A 23795-nucleotide genomic window follows, 5' to 3' on the forward strand; every position below is an offset into this window, starting at 1 on the left:
TGCTGCTGAATGTGTCTGTTTACTGGGCTTTGTTTAATTAACGCTGAATTGCCGGGCCTGACATGGGAGACAATTAGGGTGAAATTCTGTCGCATTAGCGGCTGTGAAACAGCCCAAACAGATTCCAATCTTAACTCCACAAACTGACTCATAAAAGCCTAATCCTGTTGATGGAAACAGAATCCCACCCGTGTCAAAACGGCCCGCTGCCCCAGGTGCAGTAGCCACACAGGCCCTGGCTTGTCTCCCTTTATCACAGCTGATGAATTGAGAGGGCCCTCTTGGGCACACAGCCCAGGCTGTGGTTTGGCTAATTAGAGGGTCTGTTTTCTCATAAATATCTATAGTGATGAAAATTAGGCAAATAAAGGCCGTAGTTACAGCCTGTGAAAGTGTGAGATGAGAATTCTCGATGCAGAGTGACACTGAAGGAAAATATGGCCGCTTTAAAAATGCAAGAATTGTCAACCTTTTATCTTTTAAGTGCTATGAAAATTTTACCTGCTGCAAATCTTAAAAACACAGGTTTTTGATTAACTTTATTTAGTTTATTTATTTATTTCTAACAACATGGTTGGTGCGGCGAGCCGTAAAATATGTATGATGCGAGATGTTCTTTTTTTTATTTTACCATCATCATTAATCACTACATTCAACTGCAATTAAGGACCGTTAGACATCTGTTAAGAAGAGTTTAACAGCTGATAATGAGATCAGGACTGATTGGTTATCTTGGTATCTTTCAGTGTCTGTGACATTTTGACAGCGAGGATGTTCCCGTAATCACGTTGTCTTTCCTAAGTCTTGCTGATAGCTGTAAACAAAGGCTCAAGCACTCCTTAGATAAGCCATCATCCCCAATGGCTGATTTCACAGTCATGTAGAAAATACGTTCTGGTTTTAGCCTGCACATCTGTGGTCTGAAACCTTAAGTATATCCCTATTCTCACAAGAATAAATATTAGGATGATAGATCGAGTTAAGCTTCAAGCTGTTAAATGCATCTGTCCTTTATTTGCTGCTTACTAATAATGCATTATTATAAAAAAAAATAAATAAATAAATAAAAATTGAAGTTGTAAGTAATAGTATCAAATCATTTACTAATGCTTTATAGATCAGTAATAATCCATTCATTAATAAAAAAGTGTTTGGCTTGCCCGATTGTGAAAAAAACATTTGAATAGTGTATCTCCTGGCATAGCTGCCGGCCTTTTTATTTATCTCCTTAATCCATCAGGAAAACTTCTCAGACAAACCACTGCCCTCTGGAAAAGAGCTACAGGACATTTTGGTTAAAATCCATCAGTTAACAATTTATAAATATTTCAGATTTAATCCCTTGTTGTTGTGGAATAAGCTTTTGTTATTAATGTTTGTAGTGGCAGATGTAATGGTTTTTCTATAATTTGGTGTCCCTATTGATCCATGAAGCCCAATAAATGTATTAATAAAAGTGTCCACAATACTCTAATTTGAATACTTATTATTGTCTGATGTGATTTCCACAAAAGAAGTTAAATGACATCTATTCTTCACCACTGAAAAATCCACTTTACAAATATTTAATTTTAAAATTTTGTGTGAAAACTCCCCCCAGTATATGTGCATTGAAGACTTTAGGTCACGTTTTTCGTGTATTGAACCATGATTGGCTGCACAACTGATAAACTGATAACCAAATCATTCTCATACAGACACAACTTAAACTTAAAGAAGGATTTATGCTCCGAACTTCTCGTCTTAAGTTTGAGGTGAGCACTGAGATGTTTCCTCCTTCAGCGGGTGATGAATATGAAAACAACATCCTGGTGTCAGGGAAAAAAAAGGTTTTCTCTTCTCTCAGATAAAGTAATGCTTTTTTTTGTCTGTGTTTCTGTTGTTCAGGTTCAGCAGAGTCACATGACTCTCACCAGTTTCTTCTCTCTGCCTCTGACTCTCCTGAAGTGGCTGGAAACATTGCAGGGGAAAGTTTGGTATCCGCTGTCTCCCCATGATGTCATACCAGTGAGTTTATCAGCTGACAGGCACACACATCTCACATGACACCCATATCTGCAGAGGGACTGACACCATAGCCACTGCCAGGCATGTTACTGTAGGCACTCCTGGGTTTTGAATTCTGGATATTTGATCACAAATCATGATGAATAAAAAGGATCTATAAAACAAACAAAAACATCTTTTATTACAGATTTAAGCAACTAATCGTAAACCGAAAATGTAAAATAACAACTACCGTGTAACCGGTTAAGCTGCCTGCTCGTGGAGGATCTATTTATGGTTCAGAAATAATATACCTCTGTTGGAGATGGCTGCTGTAAGAACACTGCGTGTATTACGTGATCAGAAGCACCGCTCTATATTTATCGAATCATGGAGCATGCCGTGCTGCATGCTCATGCACAAGAACGCACATCAGAGGACACGCGTCATGATGCTGCAGCTGAGACTTCTTTGTCCTTCGTCTCCTGTAGACCAGGATCACAGCTGAAGCAGGACAGGTAGGAAGCCTGTTTGCATTTTCGTACAGCTAAAAAAAAATTTAAAAAAATAATACGTCCTCTTGTCATTCTAAATATTTTTTATTTAATTTACATTGACAGACAGATAGGAGATTTACATTACATTTTATTAGATTACATGATATTGCATTCCCACAGATATTGTAGCAAGTTTTTGTATTTTATTTATACCGTGTATATAATTTAAATTGTGGTGCAAAAATTATGTCCAGTAAAAATGATCGTGCTTGTGTTTTATAACTGCATTAAGACTTTATTCTTAATTTCATTCTTAATCTCATTGTATCCTGTACAATGACAATAAAATCTTTCTATTCTATTAATCTGTTGATTTAGTTAGTTTAGTTGTGGCAGCTTAAGGTTTGATATATGTTTCTTTGGTGTCTGTTCTGAGGATCTTTAGTTGTAGGCTGCAAAAGTTACCTGAATGTATTGCATCTTCTTTCAACAGTGATTGATTTTGGATTACAGCTCTTTTAATTGATTTTGCAGGTTGTTTCGAGTCAAAATGGATGACTTTGACTGCAGCGTGGAGATCTGTGACCGAGACTGGGAGTGCTTCTTTGCAGAATGCGAGGAGTGCCACCTGCTTTCTCCTTCATTAGCAGGTGTGGATGATTCGGGGATGAGTGACATTGATGATCCAGCGTCCATTCTTGCTAAGAGGGCTCAGAGAGTCGACCGTACAGCAGGCTTTTCGGAGATCGACCGCCCCATCGATGGCCCCCCAGACTGCGAGGGCTCTCCTGCGGAGCATTACCTCAGTAAACACGGCATCAGTGCAATAGAGAGCGTGCTCTCGGGCAGTGAGGAGGATATACACCTTCAGTCGGTCAATGTATTCTTTGAAAGGCTGAAAAGTCTCACGGAGGCTGAGCCAAGCCAAGTGAAATGTGGAAATAACAGCGAGGCGGTACAAGAGGAGGAGCGGTGTAGTGATGGGCAACAAGCCAGTGGAAGCAGTTTGCCAAAAAACTTACCCAAATTAAACTCTCTGCCTGCCAGGGGGGAAGCAGCAGTTGGCAGGGAGACCACGAGGCCTGTCGACACCATCAGGAACATAAACACTATGAAAAAAGTTCAGGCTGAGTCCAACGTTTCCTCTGAACCTGCAGCTGGTAACTCAGAGCTCAAGACCATCAAATTAACCGAAACTGAGTTAATCATCAGAGGAGAAGCTCGTACAGAAACCGGAGTAAATGAGGCACCACAACCGAAACAGTCTCATGACTCACCTGACAGGGTTCTCTTCTCAGAATCAACACTTCACAATCACTGTTCAGTAATGTCTACACCTCTGGATGAGAGTAAGCAGGAAAGTTTGTTCACTTACAGTAAAAAGTGTGGTACTGACTTAACTAACGTTAAGTGGCGGGAAGACCAAACCCGTAATATTTCGCAGTCAGACACAACAAGCACAAACAAAGCAGCGAGCCAGGAATTGTCTCCAAGCGCCTCCATCAAAAGGAAGAGGAGAAAGAAGAGACGACTCAGTACGGAGCCAGGTGACGGTGGGCATCGGTGTGAGAGGCAGGTTTCGGTCAAGCAGACTGACTCAGAGGATGAGCAGTATGCATTAAGAGGAGGATCGGGTCAGTGTTTATCTGAGGATGCCAAGTTATATTATTTAAATGAACCACAAAAGAATCTTGCATCTCTTTTTACTCCATGTTCAGTCACCAGTAGTTTCCCACTGAATAGGTCTGCTAAAGAAGTAAAAGTAAACGATCTGTCCACCTTTTTTCCTCCATGTGACAGTCAGTATTTATGTTTGCCAGAGAGCGTCGTAAGACAGAGAGGGTGTATAGCCACAGGCGCTGCTGAAAATAATGCAACAGTAATCCCACTGAGTCAAACTGCTAACAATGAAATGTCCACACCAAACAATAGAGCTCATTCACGGCCACGCAGTAAGTTACAGGCAGAAGAATCAGCTGGCCTGAATAAATATTCTGGGTTTCCACGTGAAGTTGTAACTGATAAATCAGACATGGCCAGAGAAAATCAAAGAAAGGAGGTAAAAGCAGGAGTCCTCCAGCAGTCTGATCAAATAAATCCTTCTGTGATTGAATGTGAAAATGAACAAAATCTAAAATGTTGTGCAGCAGAGGTCAAATCAGTGAGTCTTCTTCCGAGTGCAGAGGAAAAGGCTCCGGCCGTGGAAGACGGACAAAATGAGAAACTATCTGCTGCTAAGTCAGTCCTGGTTGCAGAGGCTGGAAATTCTGGCAGAGATGAACAGCCGCCGTGTCAAAGTGAGGCTGAGCCCCAACAACAGCTGGAATCAGACTGTCACAGCAAAGACCAATATAGCACTACGCTGGAAAATACTCTGTGTGCAACTGGTGGGATCACTTCTCACACCCCCAAAACAAAACCTCAGAAATTCAAAACCGCAGCCTGTCCATTATTAGACAAGGTTTCCAATACCGTGATCTGCACTAATTTACCATCAGATTGTATTGATCCATCTCAAAGTACGATCAGTTTAGATATAAATAATACAGTACAGCAAACAGAACATCCTCTGGAGGTTCAAACTTTATCCAAATTAGATATTTTATCGGAGAAAAACCCAAAAGCTGAGAGAACTCAATCAGCTGTATCACAAATAACGGTTTTAACAAACATTCCTCAGACAGAAACCAAACAGTCCTTGTCTGAAGACTTCCTAACAAGTCCTTCAGATATCACACATGTGTCCTCCTGCTATACTTTGGACACAGAGTCTGTCATCTCACTCTCCAACGAAAACTTCACAAACATGTCGGCTAGTTTTTGTTCATCCGTCAGTGAAGATGAGTCTGGAGGTCAAGGAGAAAAAAAAGCACTAATGTCGGCTGAACAGAAGGAAGGAGACGCTACATCTGGACCTGAAGGCCAACCAGAATCGAACTGTGATTCGTTGGATGGAGCAGAAGACAGCATCTCAGCATCTAAAGCTGAATGCGAGCCAGAAAAGGTGGTGAATAAAGTGTTTGCCATGTCTTCTTTTTGGAGTGAGATGGAGAAGCTGACGATTAATGATATTCTGGGCGTAAGGATGATCAGCAAAGGCGCTCCACCCAGCTCTCTCCCACCTTTACAGGAAACTGAGGAGCCTGACATGTTTGCTGTGACCGATTCAGGCTTTTTCACTCACGTGGATGAGTCCAAGTCGGAGCAAGTCAATGAGGACGCGTGCAGTGCACCTGATTCTGTAGAGTCAAGTTTACGTTCTGTGATCGCAGTCGATTCTTCCTCTTCAAGAAGTGTTACGTGGGAGAGAGAACCTTTCTCGGTGAGCAGATGTGCCGATATTTACCCGGAGAATATGATGTTGACATCTGTGACTAACACTCCCCAACTTGTCCTCTCTAATGGGCCTCAAAAGTGCCTCAGAAAGATTTCCAAAAATGTCAGCGTGCACAATTTACATGCCCTGGAATCTGAGTCTTTCGGCTACACACGGAAAGTTGAAGCTTTACATCCTGTAGATGAAAGCGATTCAGAAAAAGTAGAGTATTTCACTAAAGGATTTCTGCCTAAGCAAGACAAAGACATGGAATCTCTACCTTCCTCTCTGACAGACACTTACCGCGTCTCTCTTACGGATATATTTCAGTACTTCTTTGGAGGAAAACAATCAGCTCCCAGCCCTGCAGCTACAGAAAACATAACCACCTTCTACGCTGATGGAAACTCTGTCCCGGAAACATACGATCATTTTTTCTCAGAGTTTGATACAGAAAGCTTCTTCTACCCTCTCACCGCAGCCAAAGATAAGCCAGTTCCCATCTTTTTCTACTCTCGCTCAGCTGACAGAAATCTGCAGTTTCCAGAGGCTTATGAATATTTCTTTGCGTCTTCTTCGTCAGACGATTCTTCTGTGGAATCTGATGAAGAAGATAACTGCGGCCCCGTGAGGGTGGTGACCAGGTTCAGCCGGAAGACCAGCTCAACTCAGATTTCTACAGACATATATGAGAATTTCTTCACAGACAGCGACCTCAGACAGAATCTCTTCTGGAAACCAACACTCTCCTTCAGGAACAGTAATTTTACAGCATCTACAGTCCAGAAGCAGAGATCAAACCCTCTGTCTCTTACACCTGTGAGGCCCAGCAGCAGATCCCGTCCAAGGACTTTTCCTGCCCTGGTAAATCAAGATGTGATGTTTCCCGACCCGCTGCTCTGCTCCTTTGATGACAGGATCTCCAGACAAGTAGCGCAGCAGCCTTTCAGATACGAAGACTTACAGACGACTATTTCAAATCCAAGTAAGTCCGCTTTAGACAATGATGCATACATTAACTGTCGTTACTCGTTGGGTTTTAACTTGAACTCTTACAGTTTTCAGTTTCATTTAAACCAACATGTTTCTGTTTGATACTCATGAGAAAGCAGAAATATGACAGGACTTTAGTCCTGGAAATTTCATGGAATAAAGGTCAAAGTAAAGAGACAAGATGTGATTCCAGTGTAAACAGCAAGTCGCACCATCACTAAAACCTAAAGCACAACATTTAGCTCTTTTTTGTACTATAATTTATTGGCCAATCTTTTTATCAGAGGTTTAAAAAACACATAAAATGCCAGGTTTACATTCAGCCATTCTTTATACCCACGTATCCTCATCTAGCCCAGTCTGCACTAGTTGAGTTGAGGCAAAGTCTTTTGACAAAAATATCATATGTAGATATCCAGACTTCAGAGAGATTTCTAAATTCATTATTTTCACACTGCTGTTCGATCTGCTTTGCATGCTGTTTGAATTAAGACTTATTGGAACAGTTAGCAGCAGGATTTACGCTTGATGTGTTTGTCACATTTGACCTCATCGGTTAAGCTCTCGTTGTTTCCATCACATGTGGACAGTTGTAGTGAAGGACATGTTATCCACTCAGTCAGCTGTTACAGTCATGACCGCGACAGATTCTCTTTCCTCAGCTGTCTGGCAACCTTGACTGACTTCAGTGGTGAAGCCAAGAGGAAAAGTTGTACGTGATAACTTGACTTCACTCAATGAGTGTCTCCTCTAAGCCGCCTGTTCAGCACTATAATTCATGTTTGGCTGTGAAGGGAAATGAAACGATCTAATGTTGAGGAGTCGTTATGTATTTGTGAATCTCTTTTAAAAACTACAATGTGCTTTGATTAAGATGCCCACTAATATGTTGTCTTATGTTCACATCCAGCATATTATTGAGAGCTTTTCCTACAGCTGTTGGTATGTTAATGTTAATCCCAATGCCCCTGACCCCTGAATGAACTTCTGTGTGAATGGTTGTTTACATCTTGTATGCAGCATTTGTATGAGCAGCTTAATGATTCATGATATTTTCTATGTTAAAAAGGGTTGGATGCCTCCCTCCTGCCTCTCAGACACTCAGACATGTGTCTGGTTTGTATTGCTTTTGCTTCATGGGTCCTGAAGACTGCAAACCCACAAGTTGGAGATGCCTGGAAGGCTGGTATGTATGTTTATATGTCGCGTTGATTTACTTTGGAACAATAGAAAACCTGCAAATCTTGTTTTTTATTCACTGAAATTTTAAAACAGCTGCTCATTCAGTCTTTATAATTGTATTCACCCAAAATTGGATTTTGAATTAAAATCATTTCATTTGAGCTTTTTAATGACTGCAAGGATTCTGGCTGTTAATAATATTCTGAGGCCGTAAAAAAATGTTTTCCAGGAAAGACTGGGGTAAATAAATAAAAAAAATATAACGAGCTTCAGGGAAAGCAAACTTCATATGAAGGAGTAAATTCACTGTTGCAAAGTATGAGTAATGTGATGACTCACTTTTTGTTTTATCACTCAGTTCTGTTGGCGAACGTAAGTGCTCTGTCAGCCATTCGATACCTGCGTAAGTATGTCAAAATGGAGGCAGCAGAAAATGAAATGAGATTGTGTCACACCTCGCTGTCTGACTCTTGACGTTTCTGCCTCTAAATCCGTCATGAGTGAAATGATACATTTTTCCAATGAAGACTTGATACGAGCCAATGCGGGACGCAAGTTGTTCAAAGAAACTGTGTTGCTACCTGTTTGCAATATAAATATTACTCTTAAATTCCGATGATCGCTCCAGAGAAATTAATCAACAACTGTTTCTCACTGAATTATTGTGCGTGATTCTTTTACCTTTTAGCATTTTAAAGCATTCATTTAAAATTCAAAATGACCAAAAGCAGGATGAGACATTTACTTATCTGAAAGAAAGCTTTAGACATTTGTAAATAATGTTTGAAAGTATGTACTGAAGGGAGATTGGAGGCAGGTTCACTCAGAGCTAGACTGGACATGATAGATGGACGTGTGATTAATGGATTAAGTTGAGACACTCAAGAATTTAGGATGGTTCTTTTTAAACCTGTATTTTTCCACTACATTACTTGTATAATGCAAATTTTTAAATCAAATTTTGTAAAATATTCCACTGACAATTATCAGAAGTATTTCACAAATTTATTGAGGGGACATGTATCGCAATATTTAACATGGAAGTATAACAGCATTCCCTCACAAAAGTATATTTCATAATAGGGATAGCATTGTGTGCTAGTATCAGTAATATATCATGTGATGGGCCTTTTATAGATTATTAGAAGATGACTGTACAGTATTGTTGTATAAATTGCACTGAGCTGTTGATGTCTTTCAGTTTAACTACAGTAAACAGTATGGTTGAGTTGTGTGCTGTCTGTCATTCAAAAAGCACTGAGACCTGATAATGAAACACTAGAGGGCGACATAAACTCACATAAGAACCTGGACTGGCGCATCACTGCTGTGTCAGATGCAGTTTTCAAGTGATTGACAATACTCATTTTGTTCTAAAAAAGTAAGTATAGACCCAAATTATGTGTCAAGCTCACAATTAACATAAAAAATAATTTGCTTAATCAACCACGGGCAATCTGTCATCAAGGTTTTTTCTTTCAGGATCAAATTTATCCCCAGCAGGCGTTATAAAATATGAAATGTCCCTCAGTTAAGTTCAGCCCATAAAGCCGTTCCAGTATTCTCCCAGCACAAGCACCCAGTTCGATTTTGTACCTAATATTTCAAAATGTCACAGATTTACGTACAGGGGCGCAAAATTAAATTCCAAATGAAATGTAGTTGTTTAATACAATTTCATACAGAAGGAACTCAAGGTGCCTCACATCACAATTAAAACATAAAATTAAAAAGCCAAAATGTGCATATAAACACACCCATGTAATACATACATGCGTACATACCGTATATGTACGTATATGCATATGTACAAAACATAAGCACTCATTTCTCTATATGTGCATATGGATATTGAAATGCATATATACACATAAATACACAATTACCACAAAGATTTGAAGAGAACGTTTGACTGAATACAAACTTCTTTAGTTTGCTTGTAACAGTCTAAGACCGGTAAACAAACTGTTCCTTTAGTTTAGCTGGATAGATGCGAAATTATTTCTCACCAGACTTTGCTGTGGATATTGCTGTGGGCATATGAAGTAAAAGAGGCCCTTTGTGATCTGAGCAGTCTACTCAGTGTGTAATTTGTAATCTGAAAGCACTGAGTAGCTGGTGGAGGCTGCAGAGAACCGAAGTGATGTGGCCTGATTTTGTTTAACAGTAACAGATTTGAGAAAAAAGACACATACTGATTTATGAGGCCCTAAAAGAGAGAAAAAGTAATTTGTATTTACTTATACAAGATTTCAGATATTTAAAATAAGACTAACCAAACATGTATATTTTTATATTTTTATTTCCAAATATAAATAAACACCTCAAACAAAAATGAAAAATCACACAGGTATCAGTATTGTACAGTTTAGATAGTAATATTAGCATATTTAATGCAGTCAAGTGAAGCCACATGGATTTGCTTTGACAGTGTAGTGTAATAAAATAATAAATATACAACATTTACAAAAATATACACATATATTCTTCACTATAACAAGCCCTGATGGAATGCTTTTTATAGCTTTAATTAGAAACAAAAGGAAACATGTAAATTAAAGTAACAAACAGCCTGTTAGAAAATCCTTAAAAAACTTGAGGTACAACATATTAAACTGTTGACAGTACCATTACATATAATACTTTACAAAAATAACATTGAAGCTACACAGTATGTAAAGTTCACGCTGCTGTTTTGAATGCTACATATCAAACAGACAATTGAAGTGTGAGTCTGTCACTTCCATAATGTTGTGTTTTTTGGTATTTCCTTTCACACCTGCACCCATCGTTCTTCTGCTAGACTACTGAACATCTAACAAAGCGGTTCCCGGGATTTGTCGGTTCATACGGTACACAGCAGGAGCAGCACAGGCTGTGCTTGTTGGCTTTTATCATCCCTCTGATAGAGATCAGTTGTTTGCACACGTCCAGACGAGTGCCGGGCGATTGTTTTGTTTCATGACCATCTCTGCTGGGTTGCCATGGCATCAAGGCCTCTGGCCCCAAAGTCTAATCCTGACCAGTGTGTCGAAATTCCAGACGTTGGCTGAATCATTCCAGTATTGCAGTCGTACTCCCAAATGTTGTCATAGTCCACTTCCTGGTCATCTGGTTCTGTGGGTTCGAGGTACGAGTGGTGATCTGCAGGAACCAAAGAAGATTCCCGGGCTTTTAGTTTCAAGCAGTGAAAGGCTAAACTTGCCCTGACTCTATAAACTTGGACACAGTCCCACTGTAATTATGGTGTGATGTGCCTTGTCCCAAAATATAATCTTACTGTAAAACCAGTAGTGTAACATGCCACCTCTAATCCATGTTATTTATGTCTGCTTTCTAATACTATAGAAACATGCAAAACACTTGTACACAGCACATTTAAAAAAAAATTATGGAATATTGTATAAATTAAAAAAAAAAAAAAATCATGTGATAAAAGAGCCCGTAGATGTCATGTACCGAGTTGTGTGCTGTCATTCACAGTAGAGGAGTAAATCCTGTCTGTAGTACTGTGTTCTCTTCCACTGAGCTTTGACCTCACTGGACGTCTACACCAAATGACATTTAGAGCTTTATTATGCTTCCTCGAGTTGGCACATTTGCACATTTCCTGCACCTTCAATTCTGTAACCTTCAAACTTCAGTTTACCTGCTGACAGACCCAAGACTTCAATCAATCCAAAGTGCATACAGTGATGAATATATGGTGCAACGGAGAGCGAGAAATGCTCTGCGTTCTTAGTGATATTTAAGAAGGCGGCTCACGGTGTTGACTTCAATACCTCACACTCATAAGGAGATATGATGCTACAGTGTTAAAGATTTGAAAGAGTGCCCATTGTTTCTTCAAAAAAAACTATACATTTATCCCAGCTATGGAAACAGCCCTCTCTGTTTTGTTGGCAAGATGAAAACACTTTAATTAAAAGATATTTTATCAGGACTTGAAGCATATAAACAATTACTATAAACACTTGGATGCATGCTTGAACTTAAGTTCACACACAGGCACACCATACATTCAGAGAGGAATGTTTCATTAGGTTTGTGTATGCATGCCTTCAATTCTTACCTGGTGAGTAACCATAAAGCATCTGAGTGTTGTTCCTCACACAGCTCGACGGGAAAAGAATCTGTCAACAGATGTGAAAACAGAGAAAGTTACTTCCCGTGATCAACTAAAACAAACATTCTCTTATGTCCTAAAATATGTGTTTCATCTGTTGCACCTGTTTAAATATCACGTGCTTCACATGTATATACCCTTTCTCTACTACCAACCAGTGCAGCAGCATTTTACTTTGTAGCAGAGCATTCCAGAAACAGGAGTGTCCTGGGAGATGAGTGTCTCTGTGCTTCTCACCTGCTCTTGCACTTGGCCGGGCACAGGTAGCAGCTTTAGCCTGGACACGGCCTCTGCTCTCTGCTCTGCTTGGCTTTGAGGAGTTTCCACCTCCAGGCCCAGAGCATGTCCGTGGGAGTTGGTCAGGACCAGGCTCCTCCTGCAGCGTCTGCCCATGGGAGGGGTGCGAAGCTGGAAGGAGGAAGGAAGGACCCGGGTGTCTTGCTGATGGTGTCGGTGGTGAATCGGTTCATGCCAGCTCTGCTGCTAAAGAACAGAGGGGAGAGGTCACAGGAGGTCAACTATAAGAATGTAAAATAAGAGTTTATATGATTAACATTAACCATAATTTCACCCTAGTCTAGTAGTGTTCAAAATGTTGCCATAAACACATGTTGGTAATAAATATTTTTCTGTGTATGTAACTGAGCTGGTTTTGATGTGATTTAACCAAAATAAACAAGTGGTTTATACATTTGGATTCAGTGATGGTCAAATGCTGTTACAAACTACAAGTTGTTAGAGATTTAGCAACCTGACCAAAGACTCTTGTTTCTACGTGTTTATGCTTGTATGCACTGCCTGATATCAGACTGGCTGCACAGGTGTAAACTGAACCTGTGGCTTCAGTATCATTGACCCACTTACCACCGGCCGGGCCTCGTCCAGGGAGTAGATTTCGGGGCTGCAGGGCTCATCGTACAGAGGCGACAAGGGTTGTCGCGGGGCGCACATGTCCGAGTGGCGCTGGGGGGTGTTCATGGAGTAGTTCAGAGATGTCTGAGGAGTGCTCCAGCTGTTAGACTGAGCAGAGGATTCAAACAGAACCAGGCATTAGTTTACGCTGAGTCAGGAAAGGAAAGTCAATCACCAATTTTCCTTCCATCAGTCTGACTGTTTGACACTCTTCAAGTGATAGAGACACTTTGAACATCACACTTTACGATCTGACTACTAAGTTGAGGTTTTGGACTAATGCCAGTTATGCAGCAGTGGAGCGGAACTGTCTGAGTAGAGTAAATGTTTTAAGACCTGCTTGTGCTTTTTTTATGAACTATAATAGATTTCACTCTTTGCACCATGAAGCAGATTGATCTTTCAATCTTAATGTGCATAAATGCCAACGTCACTCAATTTGTTAACACTGTGCATGACAGCCCCTCTCAGCCTACTGCTTGGTGTTTCTATTTAAGTACTGCGCACATGACATGTGAGATAAATCACCAGTCTCAAAGGGAATATTCAGTTATCAAGTTAGACACCAGACTGAGTTACCTTGACAAGCGGGGCTTTCTCCAGCCGCTGTGGACTGGCCCGGTTCAGGCCCAAGTAGGGCGTGCTGTAGATCTGAGACAGCACCGAGCTCTCTGCAGGCTGGAGGTAGGAGCTGCGCTGGGGGGAGGAGTAGCGCAGTGACAAAGGTCGAAGGTCGCGCTCGGGCCTGGTGTGGGAAGACATGCTATTGGTTCTGCTGCCCAGCCGGGCAGTCTCAGTGGAGGAGGGACGGCTGTACTGTAGGGACAACAAACACACCACGATGAAAAGTCAGTCAACAGTTGTGGCTTTACAACACATCAGAGATTTTATCCTAGAAGTCCTAGCAGAGCAGACATTATAAAGTGTCTCTTCTCTCTTCAGCTTTAGGTGTCTGTATCATCTGGTGTTTTTTAGTAAACAAAGTCATCTGAGTGTGGGAGAAGAAGGTCTTTATTAGCTTAATTGGGAGAGCGGTGGTTCGGGTCTGGAGTTGAACAGCAACATTTCTTCTGGGCACTCAGCCCTCTCCACTCTAAGCTAATTGGATGGGCAGGCGGCCTACATAGTCCTCCCCCGGGGGAGTTTGGTCAAATGTCCTGATAATGCGGAGTGCTTCAGTGCTTTTAAAAGAGTCTGAAGTTAACAAGCAAACTTTTCACTGCTGAATCAGGATCTCAGTGTCTCTTTCTTCACTACATCCAAAAGTTTTGTTTTGATACATTGAGTACATGTTGTTGTGCGAAAAAACTACTGACCTGGTTGTAATTTTGTTCTTTTACTAAAAGGCCTGGCGATCGCCACCTGAGCATTTGTAACAGGAGCACTTTGGTCTATCGACCTCACTTAATAATTAACTTCGTAAAAGAAAGGTGTTGGCGCTCTGCTCCACCAAAACAAGCACAAGTCTTATGAGTAATTTAATAACGAACTTCCACCAAGTTTATATCTGTCCAAATATTGCAGTGTTCGTGTGTTTGATTATGTTTATTAGTTAAATGAATAGCCAGACTTGAGAAGAGGCGCAGCTGACTTACACAGAGGGGTTCTGAGTATCCTGGCGAGAGAGGGTTTTCTTCATGAATGGGGAGCTGAAGGTTTTGGGACCCACGTCCACTCAGCGACTGGTTGAACTTAAGAGACTCCACTCTTCCTTGGCTGTTTCCACTCCACCTCTCAAACTGTGGAGCCTAGAGATACAAAAAAAAAAAAAAAAAAAAAAGATAATAAATTATTTTAGAAAAGTATCTGACAATGAGCCACTTCTACTGAACCCTTGACTTGGTAGTGGTAGTAGTGGCAATTTAGGAAGTGAGTTCACAGTCATGCTGAGTGTTTGTCAGTTTACATAAGAGACAAGGCCAGGCCGCCTGTCTCCTTTATCACTTTTCCTTGAACTTAATTTCACTCTACCTGTGGCTTCGTAAGAAATAGCTCACGGCATAGTTATAGATCATCAGCAGCTGTTGATGATGTCATTATTGTTGGTCCGTGAGCGTAAGGAGAGCAGGTCTCACCTCCATGTTCGTCGGGGTGTAGATGATGTCATACACAGGGGGCGGGGGGCTGAGAACAGGCACGTCAGCGACTTTGAATTGCTGGATCCAGTCGCAGAACTCGATCCTATCCAGACAGGACACCACTATGGGATTGATCAGCTTCCCTGAGAAGAGAGCAGGGGAGGACAAAGCCCGTCATTTGGTCCGGTTGCTCACTGGAATGTGCTACATTCAGATTGCTATTCACCAGGGATCAAACCAGCTCATTCATGGAGGGGTTACACTCGGTGACTCTAGCGCAAGTCATGGTAAAAGGCCACTTAAAATAAAACATGCATAAGAATGTGCACTCATTATAAGCCCTTTAACATGTCTATTTAAATGGTAGTGTGCTGAGCAGAGCAGTTGACCGATTCAGTGTGTTTACCTTCAATCATAAAGGTGTTGGGCTTGACGTCTTGACAGGGCGTAGTCACTGTAATCATGTTGAGCGGAAGTTTTCCCTGTAATCATAATGACTCTATAACACAGCTTTCTTATGCAAACACTGGATACACACAGCTCAGCATATGATTAAGTTCAAAGGAAGAAGGTGGTCAAATGTACCTTGTAGAAGAGCCCATCGTTCTCCTCTGATAGGATGATCAGGGTTGATGGGTACATCACCAGCAGTCTGTCGCTCTGTTCCTGTGGAAATACAATTAAAGTGAACTTTATGAAGTGTGCGCAGTTGTTTTCATTAGATAAAAACACATCTAATCACTCTTATCCAACAGTAAATTCTTGTGTCGCTAAAATTGCACTTTTGTATGTCTAGTTTACATTTCTACTATCTCATTTTTAATTTTTTATCGTGTCGAAAGTCATATTAAGTAGAAACATGTGTAAGCCAGAACATTTTTAGGGCAACATTAATTCTTTGTGGCTCTTTTTCTTCTTTGTATATTGAACAGGGAAGTTTTTATGTTGCACAAGACAGACAGGCACCAAATACTCCTGAAGGTAAGAAAACAAGCCTTGATAACGTCAGCAAAGATAAGATTCTGAATAACACAAGGTACAAAGGCAACCGTGAGACCTGGTGTGAACATTAGAAAAAAAACAAAAAACACCAATGTTATCCTTTAATACTGTGTTGAGCTCCCAGTAAGATCTTCAGTCAAACTAGTTTGTGGTGCATTTAAAGGTGCGGCGGACTGTAAGAGTTTATGTCTCTTCTCTCAGAGGGTGTGTCTGGACAGACAGCTGACATTCCAGCTGTGAGGTGAGTCGAGTCACTGCGTGAGCCGAGCAAATGCCTCTCACACACCCAGGCCCTAAATCTCACACACTTCAATAGTGCTGCCGCCATTTCCCACAGAGAATTAAATACAGATAGCCGTACAAGCTGCATCATGACTACTGCTTTTATTGGCCGCTATGTGAAGCTGTTTCGGTGTTTGTGCGCATGACTTGGTTTATTTTTGTATCAGTTGTTTGCAGGTGTCTGAAACTGTAGTGCACCTTGACAGAAAAATAAAGATATTAGAAAACAGCGTATGTTCAGGGGAGCTGCTAAAATATGGACTGCGCCCATTTCAACTCACCCCTTACATTGTGTTGAGGTAATACGTGTGTTGCGCAATTTTAAAACTATGTGAGTCACCAGGATTTAGAGCCGATGTTTTCCTGCTTTTATTCATCACGTGAAAAAATTCCCAGAGTTCGAAAACATATGACTTACGTTCTGCTGTACTGTATATTTCCATAAATAGGCAAGTGACCCGTTACTGTGATTCACTGAGGATAATCAGCCGTTATGTCGTACCTGACAGGGCAAGTGCTGCAGTCGGACTTTCGTGACGTAGGTGATGGGCCCCAGGCTGTCCCGCTGAGAGCCCTCCCACTCATAGATGTGCTCTCTGTTGATGGAGTTTCTCAGCTCGTCTCTTCCCTCGGGAGTCTCGTCTTGGTTTGGCTGCAGTAAGCACACAGGGGTAAATGGAAGTCAGATATAATCATCACCAAAGTAAATATGAACAGTGGTCTGCCCCTAGGTGAATTTCAACATTTTACTTTGGCTTCTTTCTCTGGAATGTTTGTTCCCAGAAAAGGCTCCTAAACTAAGCCTCTCAAAGGAATCATCAGTTCAGTTGTTTTCTTCTTTCTTGGCACATCTATAGGTGGTTCATGTGTTTCATGAACTGTTTTCCCACCTGTGGGTGTAGAGTCAGCACTTTAACTCCGTACAGATGTTAGGGTGATTATGAAGTAGGGCATGATGTGGTCAAGGCCGCTCCCTAGTATTCAGGCCTCAGGAAGAGCCAGCAGTGACCTACATGACTCACCAAATTTACACGCTCACACACATCCTGTTTTATTCAGCAGTGATTGATGCCAAAGCATTTCGCTGGTTAATCCACAGGAGGATTTAAAAAAAGAGACCACTGTCAAGTGCTTGTTTGAATTTGGAAACAAACAGGGTGTTCCTCATTGTTACAGCACAACAGACATTTTCATGCTGCCAGATATAATTTATCATATGTAATTTCAAACCAGGTGGCAGGCAACAAAAAAGTGCAGTTGAACTTACTTTCACTCTGGTGTAGTTTACGGGTGCAATTGGAGTGCCTCCATTGGCCTCGATGTTTTCTTTAAGCAGGTCGAACCACAGGTCCATCTCTTCTTGGTTGGCACAGTAGACGATGATGGGGTTTAGACTGACACCTGCAGGGGATAAAGGTCACAGGGTCAAACAGGAAAAGTGTCAGTCAGGTTTCTCTTTTTGTGCCTTTTTCTGATCAAAAGCTTTCTGTCGTGGGTAAATCAGTGATGTTCAAACTCTTGGATCTTTAGAGTGAGTGATACAATAAGTCAGATAAATGTTAACACATGTTCAGGACAGTAAACCACATGTAAGGCCTGTTGTGAAAAAGCCTCCCTGACCTGCTGCGTTTGGCATTTAAAGACTGCTGCAAACTTTCCCTCCCACGAACTGCTTCCCCAGGAGAAGTGAAGAGGACCTGGGGTGAGCAGAGCTGGAATCCCCCGCTGCCTATCAGTCCCACACATACCAGAGATAACCAGCACAGATAGTCCATTTCATTCCGTTGTACTGTACTTGTCTGGAACCATAGCCCGTTGACTGCTCCTTAATAAGCAGTTTCTCTGGACTCACTTGTTGACTTTATTTTCATCCCAGTTCTTACTGGTAGACCTTGACCACAGCACTCCGTCTGAAAGTTATGTTTTTTTTACTCCCTTTGTTGTTGTTTTTCAAAGTTCAAGCAAGGCAAGCAGTGTTAAAACTCTCAATCAAACGCTGATTCAGTTTACAGAGGTCTTTAACTAATGTTAGAAGTAATTATCTGCAATTATGTAACATTCACAGCCATGTTGATTAAAACCATGTGAGAGCTTCCGGGAATTTTTACACATCCTCTCGTGTGGTATTTGCTTCGTCACCCTCTAACTCACCAACACAGTATTCTCGGCTCAGTGAGGGGAAGACGCAGTAAATCTCTGCATCAGATTTCTCACTTGTCTCAGAATTTTGTCATGCTTCCTTGACCTGTTTCCTGTCAGCGATGCCTCCCGTAAGGTAAATAAAGGTTTATGAAAACAGCTGAAATATCATACCACAAAATAACAAGCTCGATCTGGAAAACCGCAAACTAATTTCATGAGAAAGCAACACCAAAGAGAGTCAATATTGTGACAGCAGATATTTCTGTAAGATAATAGTGACGAAGACATATAAACACAGAAACCTTACACCTTCATGACCGAGATGGCCTTTTCACACGTTGGATTTTTGTTGTTCAGTATTTTTTCTTTAATCCCTGCCTTCACTGATGTTGTTTCCCAGACAAGAACCAAAGCCATCTAACCATTACAGCAACTTATTCCTCCTTAATGAAAATAATTCCCATTGGAGATTTTTTTTCTATTCAGAGTTCAAAAGCTAATTGGCATTTCTAACGGGCATTAACCAGTTTTTGGAATGTGCCATAGATTATACGCAGTGACAAGGCTAAGAGCGTTAGCCGGGCTTTTCTGCGCGACAGCTGTGAGCTGACTGAAGGGCACCTGTTGTCTAACAAGCGGGGCCTTTAAGGCCAGTTTGGCCTCCTGACCAAAGGTGAAAGGGGCCCAGCTCTAGTTAGTCTTGGGTTTGAGTGGAAGTGAAGAGGTGAAAAGGTGTCGCGCCACCTTTGAATCACTGGAATGTGACAACATGGGAAACGCTGCAGACTGAAAATAGTGTGTGTTTCTTGTGGGGTTTTTTTAAGTGGGGAGAAGTTTTACTTTGATCCATAACTGATAACAGACTTAGCAGACCACCAGGAGGGGTTAAAAACATTGGACAAGATTCATTAAATTGAGATACTGTAAATATGAGCCAAAAAGCTGAATAAGATTCTCACACTAGCTCTGGTTTACCCACTGACTTAAAAACCTTCAACCGGATCAGCCGGTTTCTGTCTGAGTGATTTATTAGCTGAATTTAATGCAGCCAATGAAACAAAACATATGATTATCACATACCAGGGCTCGCTGCCAATGACACTTTCTAGTGAAGTCAAACTTACCGTTGATTTGAAAGGCGAATTCTTGGGGCTGGCTGTGATTGCAGTTCTGTTGCAGGTTGTTGATGGTGAGTTCTTTCAGCGGAAGAGTCCCCTGCACACAAAACAACAAAGAGTCCAGTCACGCTCCTTTGGCCAAAAAAGCATTCTCTCATTCACAAATCAAAAGCATCCTCTGCATCATTCCCCTCACTTGTCATGCTGTTTGAACTGTTGAGCTCCAAATAAAAAAATAAAAAATCACCTTGATTGAGATCAGCCATCAATGATGTATTCATGTCTGCCTTCCCTTTGCTGCCATCTGTAATCTGACTAATACTGTATACAAATACGTAGCTGTCTCTTTTCCACATGTAGGTGAGCTCTGAACAGACCCAATTAACTGATGATTAATGGCTGCTCATGCTTCATGAAACAGATAAAGAGACATAATCATACTTTCTGTTTATCAACAATGCGCTGGTTGGCAGGGTACGACTGTCAGAAGGTATGATGACACAACATAAAACTTAAAATTATGAAAAATCTTGCCTGTGATTGTGAGGAACTATGGATTTGGTAGTTATTGCTTGAGCTAATAAGAAGTTACCTGGTATGTGAGTCCAGTTGTGTTGTTGGAGACAAAATGAAGGTGTGTCTGGAAGAGATCCAGGTAGCAGTCATGTATATCCTGCAGAGACAGTAGGAGAGGTTATTGATTGAAAAGAGTTACACACATTACACACCCACATTATAGTCTGTTTTGATGTTTGTATCCAATAAGAAGAGTCATGTATTGCAGCCTGACAAAGATCTAAAGATTAATCAATATTTACAGTAACTCTCTGCCAAGAAATAGTCTGTCAGTTCTTACTGTTAATTTCATTTTGTAACATATTGTTCTTGTATCATCTGCTGATTCATAGAGCAGGAAATGTTCTGATTCAATGGGATGGATGAGGGTTTTTGCGGTGTTCTTTTCTGTAATAATTTAGTTTGTTCTTTTGCCATCATGACGTCATTCCTTCAATCAATCTTTTCTTTCGATTTTTTCACAGAGCTGTTGTGTCACAGCTTTAACAAACTGCAGTTCCCACCGCGAGGAGCCAGGTTGTCCTTTATCAATCCGGGGGATCAGAAGAACTCTCTCTACCCTGAGGTTTTCTGTTGGAGATGTTTCACAAGCGCAGCAGAAGCAAGCATGTCCAAACACAGGCTGCGGCCCGCTTTGTGGAGACCTGATTGGATTATTCACAGCCAGCCACCACGTCAAAGACAGCCGTGAGTTTCAGTGTGCTCGGTGCCTGCAGAGCAACATCCTGTTACTCTCCACCTGTTTTTTTGGGGGGGTTTTGACACTCACGGGTCATGATGTGTCATTGAAGGCTTGGTCATTTGTTCAAAAGCTCTCTAACCACAATGATGATTGTGAGGCTTTATCTTTGTTTTCTTTCATAGCTGCTTTCCTGATATTTCATCACACAGTCATTAAAGTTATTTTGTTCCACTCACCTGGCAGTGGAGGAAGCGGAAACGAACTTTGGAGCTGTGAATCATCCGTCCGTAGTTCTTCACATTGATGCTGCTCTTCTTCCAGCCGCTGGCCGGGTCGTAAGGAAACGGCGGGTCCCATTTTATGTTCCCTATCGTCTGCAGATCTTTGTGTGTCATTTCCTGCAACCATTAATACAGTAACGTCACGAGAGTTTAGACATGACATGAGTAAACCAGTCAGGCCTGGTGGTAAAGTCAGTCACACAGACAGCAATAAAAAAATCGAATAGCACACATGTTGACACTCAGAGGAAAGCAGCCCTGTTTGGTATGCATGTGATTTAATGTTATTGCCGTGTCCTCTGAGCTGATGGAGGTCCTTACCTTCCTCGGGGTGACAGTGCACAGGATATTGATGATGCTGTTGGACTTCTCCTGTCCCTCTTGGGGATTCTTCTTGCGAAACAGGCGACTGCTGCCCGGGAGAAAGAAAGCCATGTGTTAGTACTCGCTCTCCAATGTTTACCATCTATTCCATCTTTGGTGTTTAGTTGACTTTCCAGCTGCAGTGTCAACAAGAAACATATCCTGTTTGTGGGAGTTCACTGTTATTTACTGTAGTCAATTAAAAAGATGACCTAAATACAGCGTTTTTTTGCTCTACTGCGTTGCATTTCAAATTCAGTTTAGTTTACACTGCAGATAAATGACATGTATTCATGTTGTGTGTCTCATGTCATATAACTCAATCAGAGGCCCTTCCTTTATCCCTCACCCCATCAATACCGGCTATTTAAATGATAAGAACAATCAGGTCTTGTGTTTCTGACAGCAGGGATATGCATAGGAAAATCAGCATTCAATGGCCCTCTTTGTTTTGCATGACCCTCATCTGTTATCATTAGTGTCACGGCCTTATGAGGAAGCCCCCTCAATGCAAAGATATGACTTGGGGATTGCTTTTACAATCTCAGCTTGTAGTTTACATGCTTATCTGTACATATGTGTGCCAGTGTCCTCAGTGCAACAACGCAGGCTTTTGTTTGCATGGTGGGAATCAAGGACTGTCTATGCAGCAAGTCCATGTTCAGCATTAATCATTGCTTAATCTCAAGTGAGGGATGCTGTTACATTAAATCTCTTTTTTAAAATTTACACATAAACAGAGAAAAATATGATGGACATTCACCGTGATGGAACCTGCAGCTGTAAAGTGAAAGAGGAATATATTGTAGATAATAGACAGGTAGTGGATTTGCACACCCAACATTCTCCAAGTCTGTGGCATTCAGCAGCACTCACTCCCCTTCTCTGTGGGGAATACCTGAGCCTGACCTGATTCACCAACACAAAGACTTAGCAGGGAACACAGGAAACTGGAACACTGACTGTATTGTTCGTGCTGAACCATCAATCCAACGTGAAAGGTGTATCAGTGTTCAAGCTGGAGGTTTTGAAACCCAACGGTTTTCTTTGGGGTTGCCCTGCCTCTCTTTTTATTTGAAAACTTAAGAGCTACATGGCACGTTTAACAAAAGTAGACCCTGAATCATCACACAGCTCAGGACTGAAGACTGAAGCTGAGGCTAATTAGAATCAGATGTGGTTGTCCAGCAGAGTTGGCTGCACCAAGTGTAACATGCCCAGTCATATAATCCTGGAGGATTAAAGAAAAATGTATAGAAATCCAAGTATAACCCATTATTGTCAGTCTTTTCTTTTATTCATGTCAAACGCCTTCAGGTCAGATCACTTCATGACATTTTCTTATATATCTGGAGTCACAAACCAGATCTTATCATTTAATTAGTATAATGGCCCGCATGGGATCATAATAATGAATGGGGGTCAGTTCCTGATTTTTTTGGAGGGAAACCAGATTCACTGACAGCTGGCAGATCATCTTCACAGAGATGCAAAGAGGAGGCAAATGGTAACTGGATCATTGACACCGTTGGCCAGACAGGCACCACTCAGACACGACCGCGGGACTCTCCTGTATTAACATATGATCTTGACCATGGCCTCATAAAATTCACAACCTCTGTTTAACCCCACTGCTCAAACCCTGAGAAATACCAAGAATTCCTTCCAGCTGAAAGGCAGAGTCTAAAATAACAGACTGCAGTTAAGGGCATGACATGTGCTCTGTGGACTCACTGACACAAGTGCAGTAAGAATACCTGGACAGGTCAAATTGTTCTTACCTATTTCTGCGTATGAAACTCTTGCTGGAGAATCTGAAGTTGTGCTGGGGGACACATGACATGCTGCTCCCCATGCTGCCGTCCTCTGTGTGGCTTTGTGCTGCTCTGTAGACAAACTGTACTCCTTCTGTGACAGATGAGCGTAATCCAAGAGTGCAGTGCGCTCCCTGCTGAAGTCAGACTTGTACTGAGGCAGAAGTGGGCAGGGAGAGGGCTCTGTGAGAGAGTGTCTGTGTAAAAGGGGCGGGGCTTTGACTTTGCGTCACAGACTGCGTGGTGGTGAATAATCAGTAGGACTCGCTCTCTGTGAGCTGCCTCTGTCTGCTAAATCAATCCCAGCAACAAAGGCCGAGGGTTCAGGGGAGAAGTGTGCCATTTCACACCTTCCAGGAGCCAAATGGAGCTCATTGTCGGGGCACCACTGCAACCAGTGGCCACTAAACAAGCTGGATGGTGTGTGTCAATCACTGGGGAAGAT

At 41.6% G+C, this 23795-nt stretch overlaps 2 protein-coding genes across 3 annotated transcripts; one reads left to right on the forward strand and one right to left on the reverse strand.

Moving 5' to 3' along the window:
- Positions 1-2420: 2420 nt before the first annotated feature.
- Positions 2421-9202, forward strand: perm1a (PPARGC1 and ESRR induced regulator, muscle 1a). Its single transcript, XM_069141080.1, has 4 exons — positions 2421-2504; positions 3018-6784; positions 7862-7978; positions 8333-9202. Exons 2-4 carry the CDS (start codon positions 3034-3036, stop codon positions 8446-8448), a joined length of 3984 nt encoding a protein of 1327 aa, XP_068997181.1. The 5' UTR covers positions 2421-2504; positions 3018-3033; the 3' UTR covers positions 8449-9202.
- Positions 9203-10268: 1066 nt separating this feature from the next.
- On the reverse strand, positions 10269-23493 carry plekhn1 (pleckstrin homology domain containing, family N member 1). Of its 2 annotated transcripts, none has more exons than XM_069141082.1 (16): positions 23318-23493; positions 21495-21585; positions 21129-21290; positions 20227-20307; positions 19641-19731; positions 17642-17775; positions 16877-17026; positions 15676-15756; positions 15497-15572; positions 15088-15233; positions 14608-14760; positions 13592-13828; positions 12965-13120; positions 12338-12580; positions 12047-12107; positions 10269-11118 (listed from the first exon to the last, which is right to left on the reverse strand). In XM_069141082.1, the coding sequence occupies exons 1-16, from the start codon at positions 23389-23391 to the stop codon at positions 10934-10936; spliced, it is 2121 nt and encodes a 706-aa protein (XP_068997183.1). In that variant the 5' UTR covers positions 23392-23493; the 3' UTR covers positions 10269-10933. The 2 variants fall into 2 exon arrangements, with proteins under 2 accessions (XP_068997183.1, XP_068997182.1); XM_069141081.1 differs by having other exon boundaries at positions 12338-12583.
- Between the last annotated feature and the right edge of the window lie 302 nt (positions 23494-23795).

The sequence above is a fragment of the Embiotoca jacksoni genome, unplaced genomic scaffold, assembly GCF_022577435.1.
Source record: "Embiotoca jacksoni isolate LCO1_2020_lvr unplaced genomic scaffold, fEmbJac1.0.p SCAF_9, whole genome shotgun sequence".
Lineage (NCBI taxonomy): Eukaryota > Metazoa > Chordata > Actinopteri > Embiotocidae > Embiotoca > Embiotoca jacksoni.

What these genes read in the sequence shown, in the direction of transcription:
- perm1a (XM_069141080.1), top strand. Translation starts at nt 3,034, where the DNA reads ATGGATGACTTTGACTGCAGCGTGGAGATCTGTGACCGAGACTGGGAG. An exon ending in GACGACTATTTCAAATCCAA is followed by an intron (nt 6,785 to 7,861) that starts GTAAGTCCGCTT and finishes TATGTTAAAAAG; the next exon opens with GGTTGGATGCCTCCCTCCTG. An exon ending in TGGAGATGCCTGGAAGGCTG is followed by an intron (nt 7,979 to 8,332) that starts GTATGTATGTTT and finishes TTTATCACTCAG; the next exon opens with TTCTGTTGGCGAACGTAAGT.
- plekhn1 (XM_069141081.1), bottom strand. Translation starts at nt 23,391, where the DNA reads ATGGGGAGCAGCATGTCATGTGTCCCCCAGCACAACTTCAGATTCTCC. An exon ending in CAACTGGACTCACATACCAG is followed by an intron (nt 19,732 to 20,226) that starts GTAACTTCTTAT and finishes TTTTGTGTGCAG; the next exon opens with GGGACTCTTCCGCTGAAAGA. An exon ending in TGCAGCACTTGCCCTGTCAG is followed by an intron (nt 15,757 to 16,876) that starts GTACGACATAAC and finishes GTATTTCCACAG; the next exon opens with GAACAGAGCGACAGACTGCT.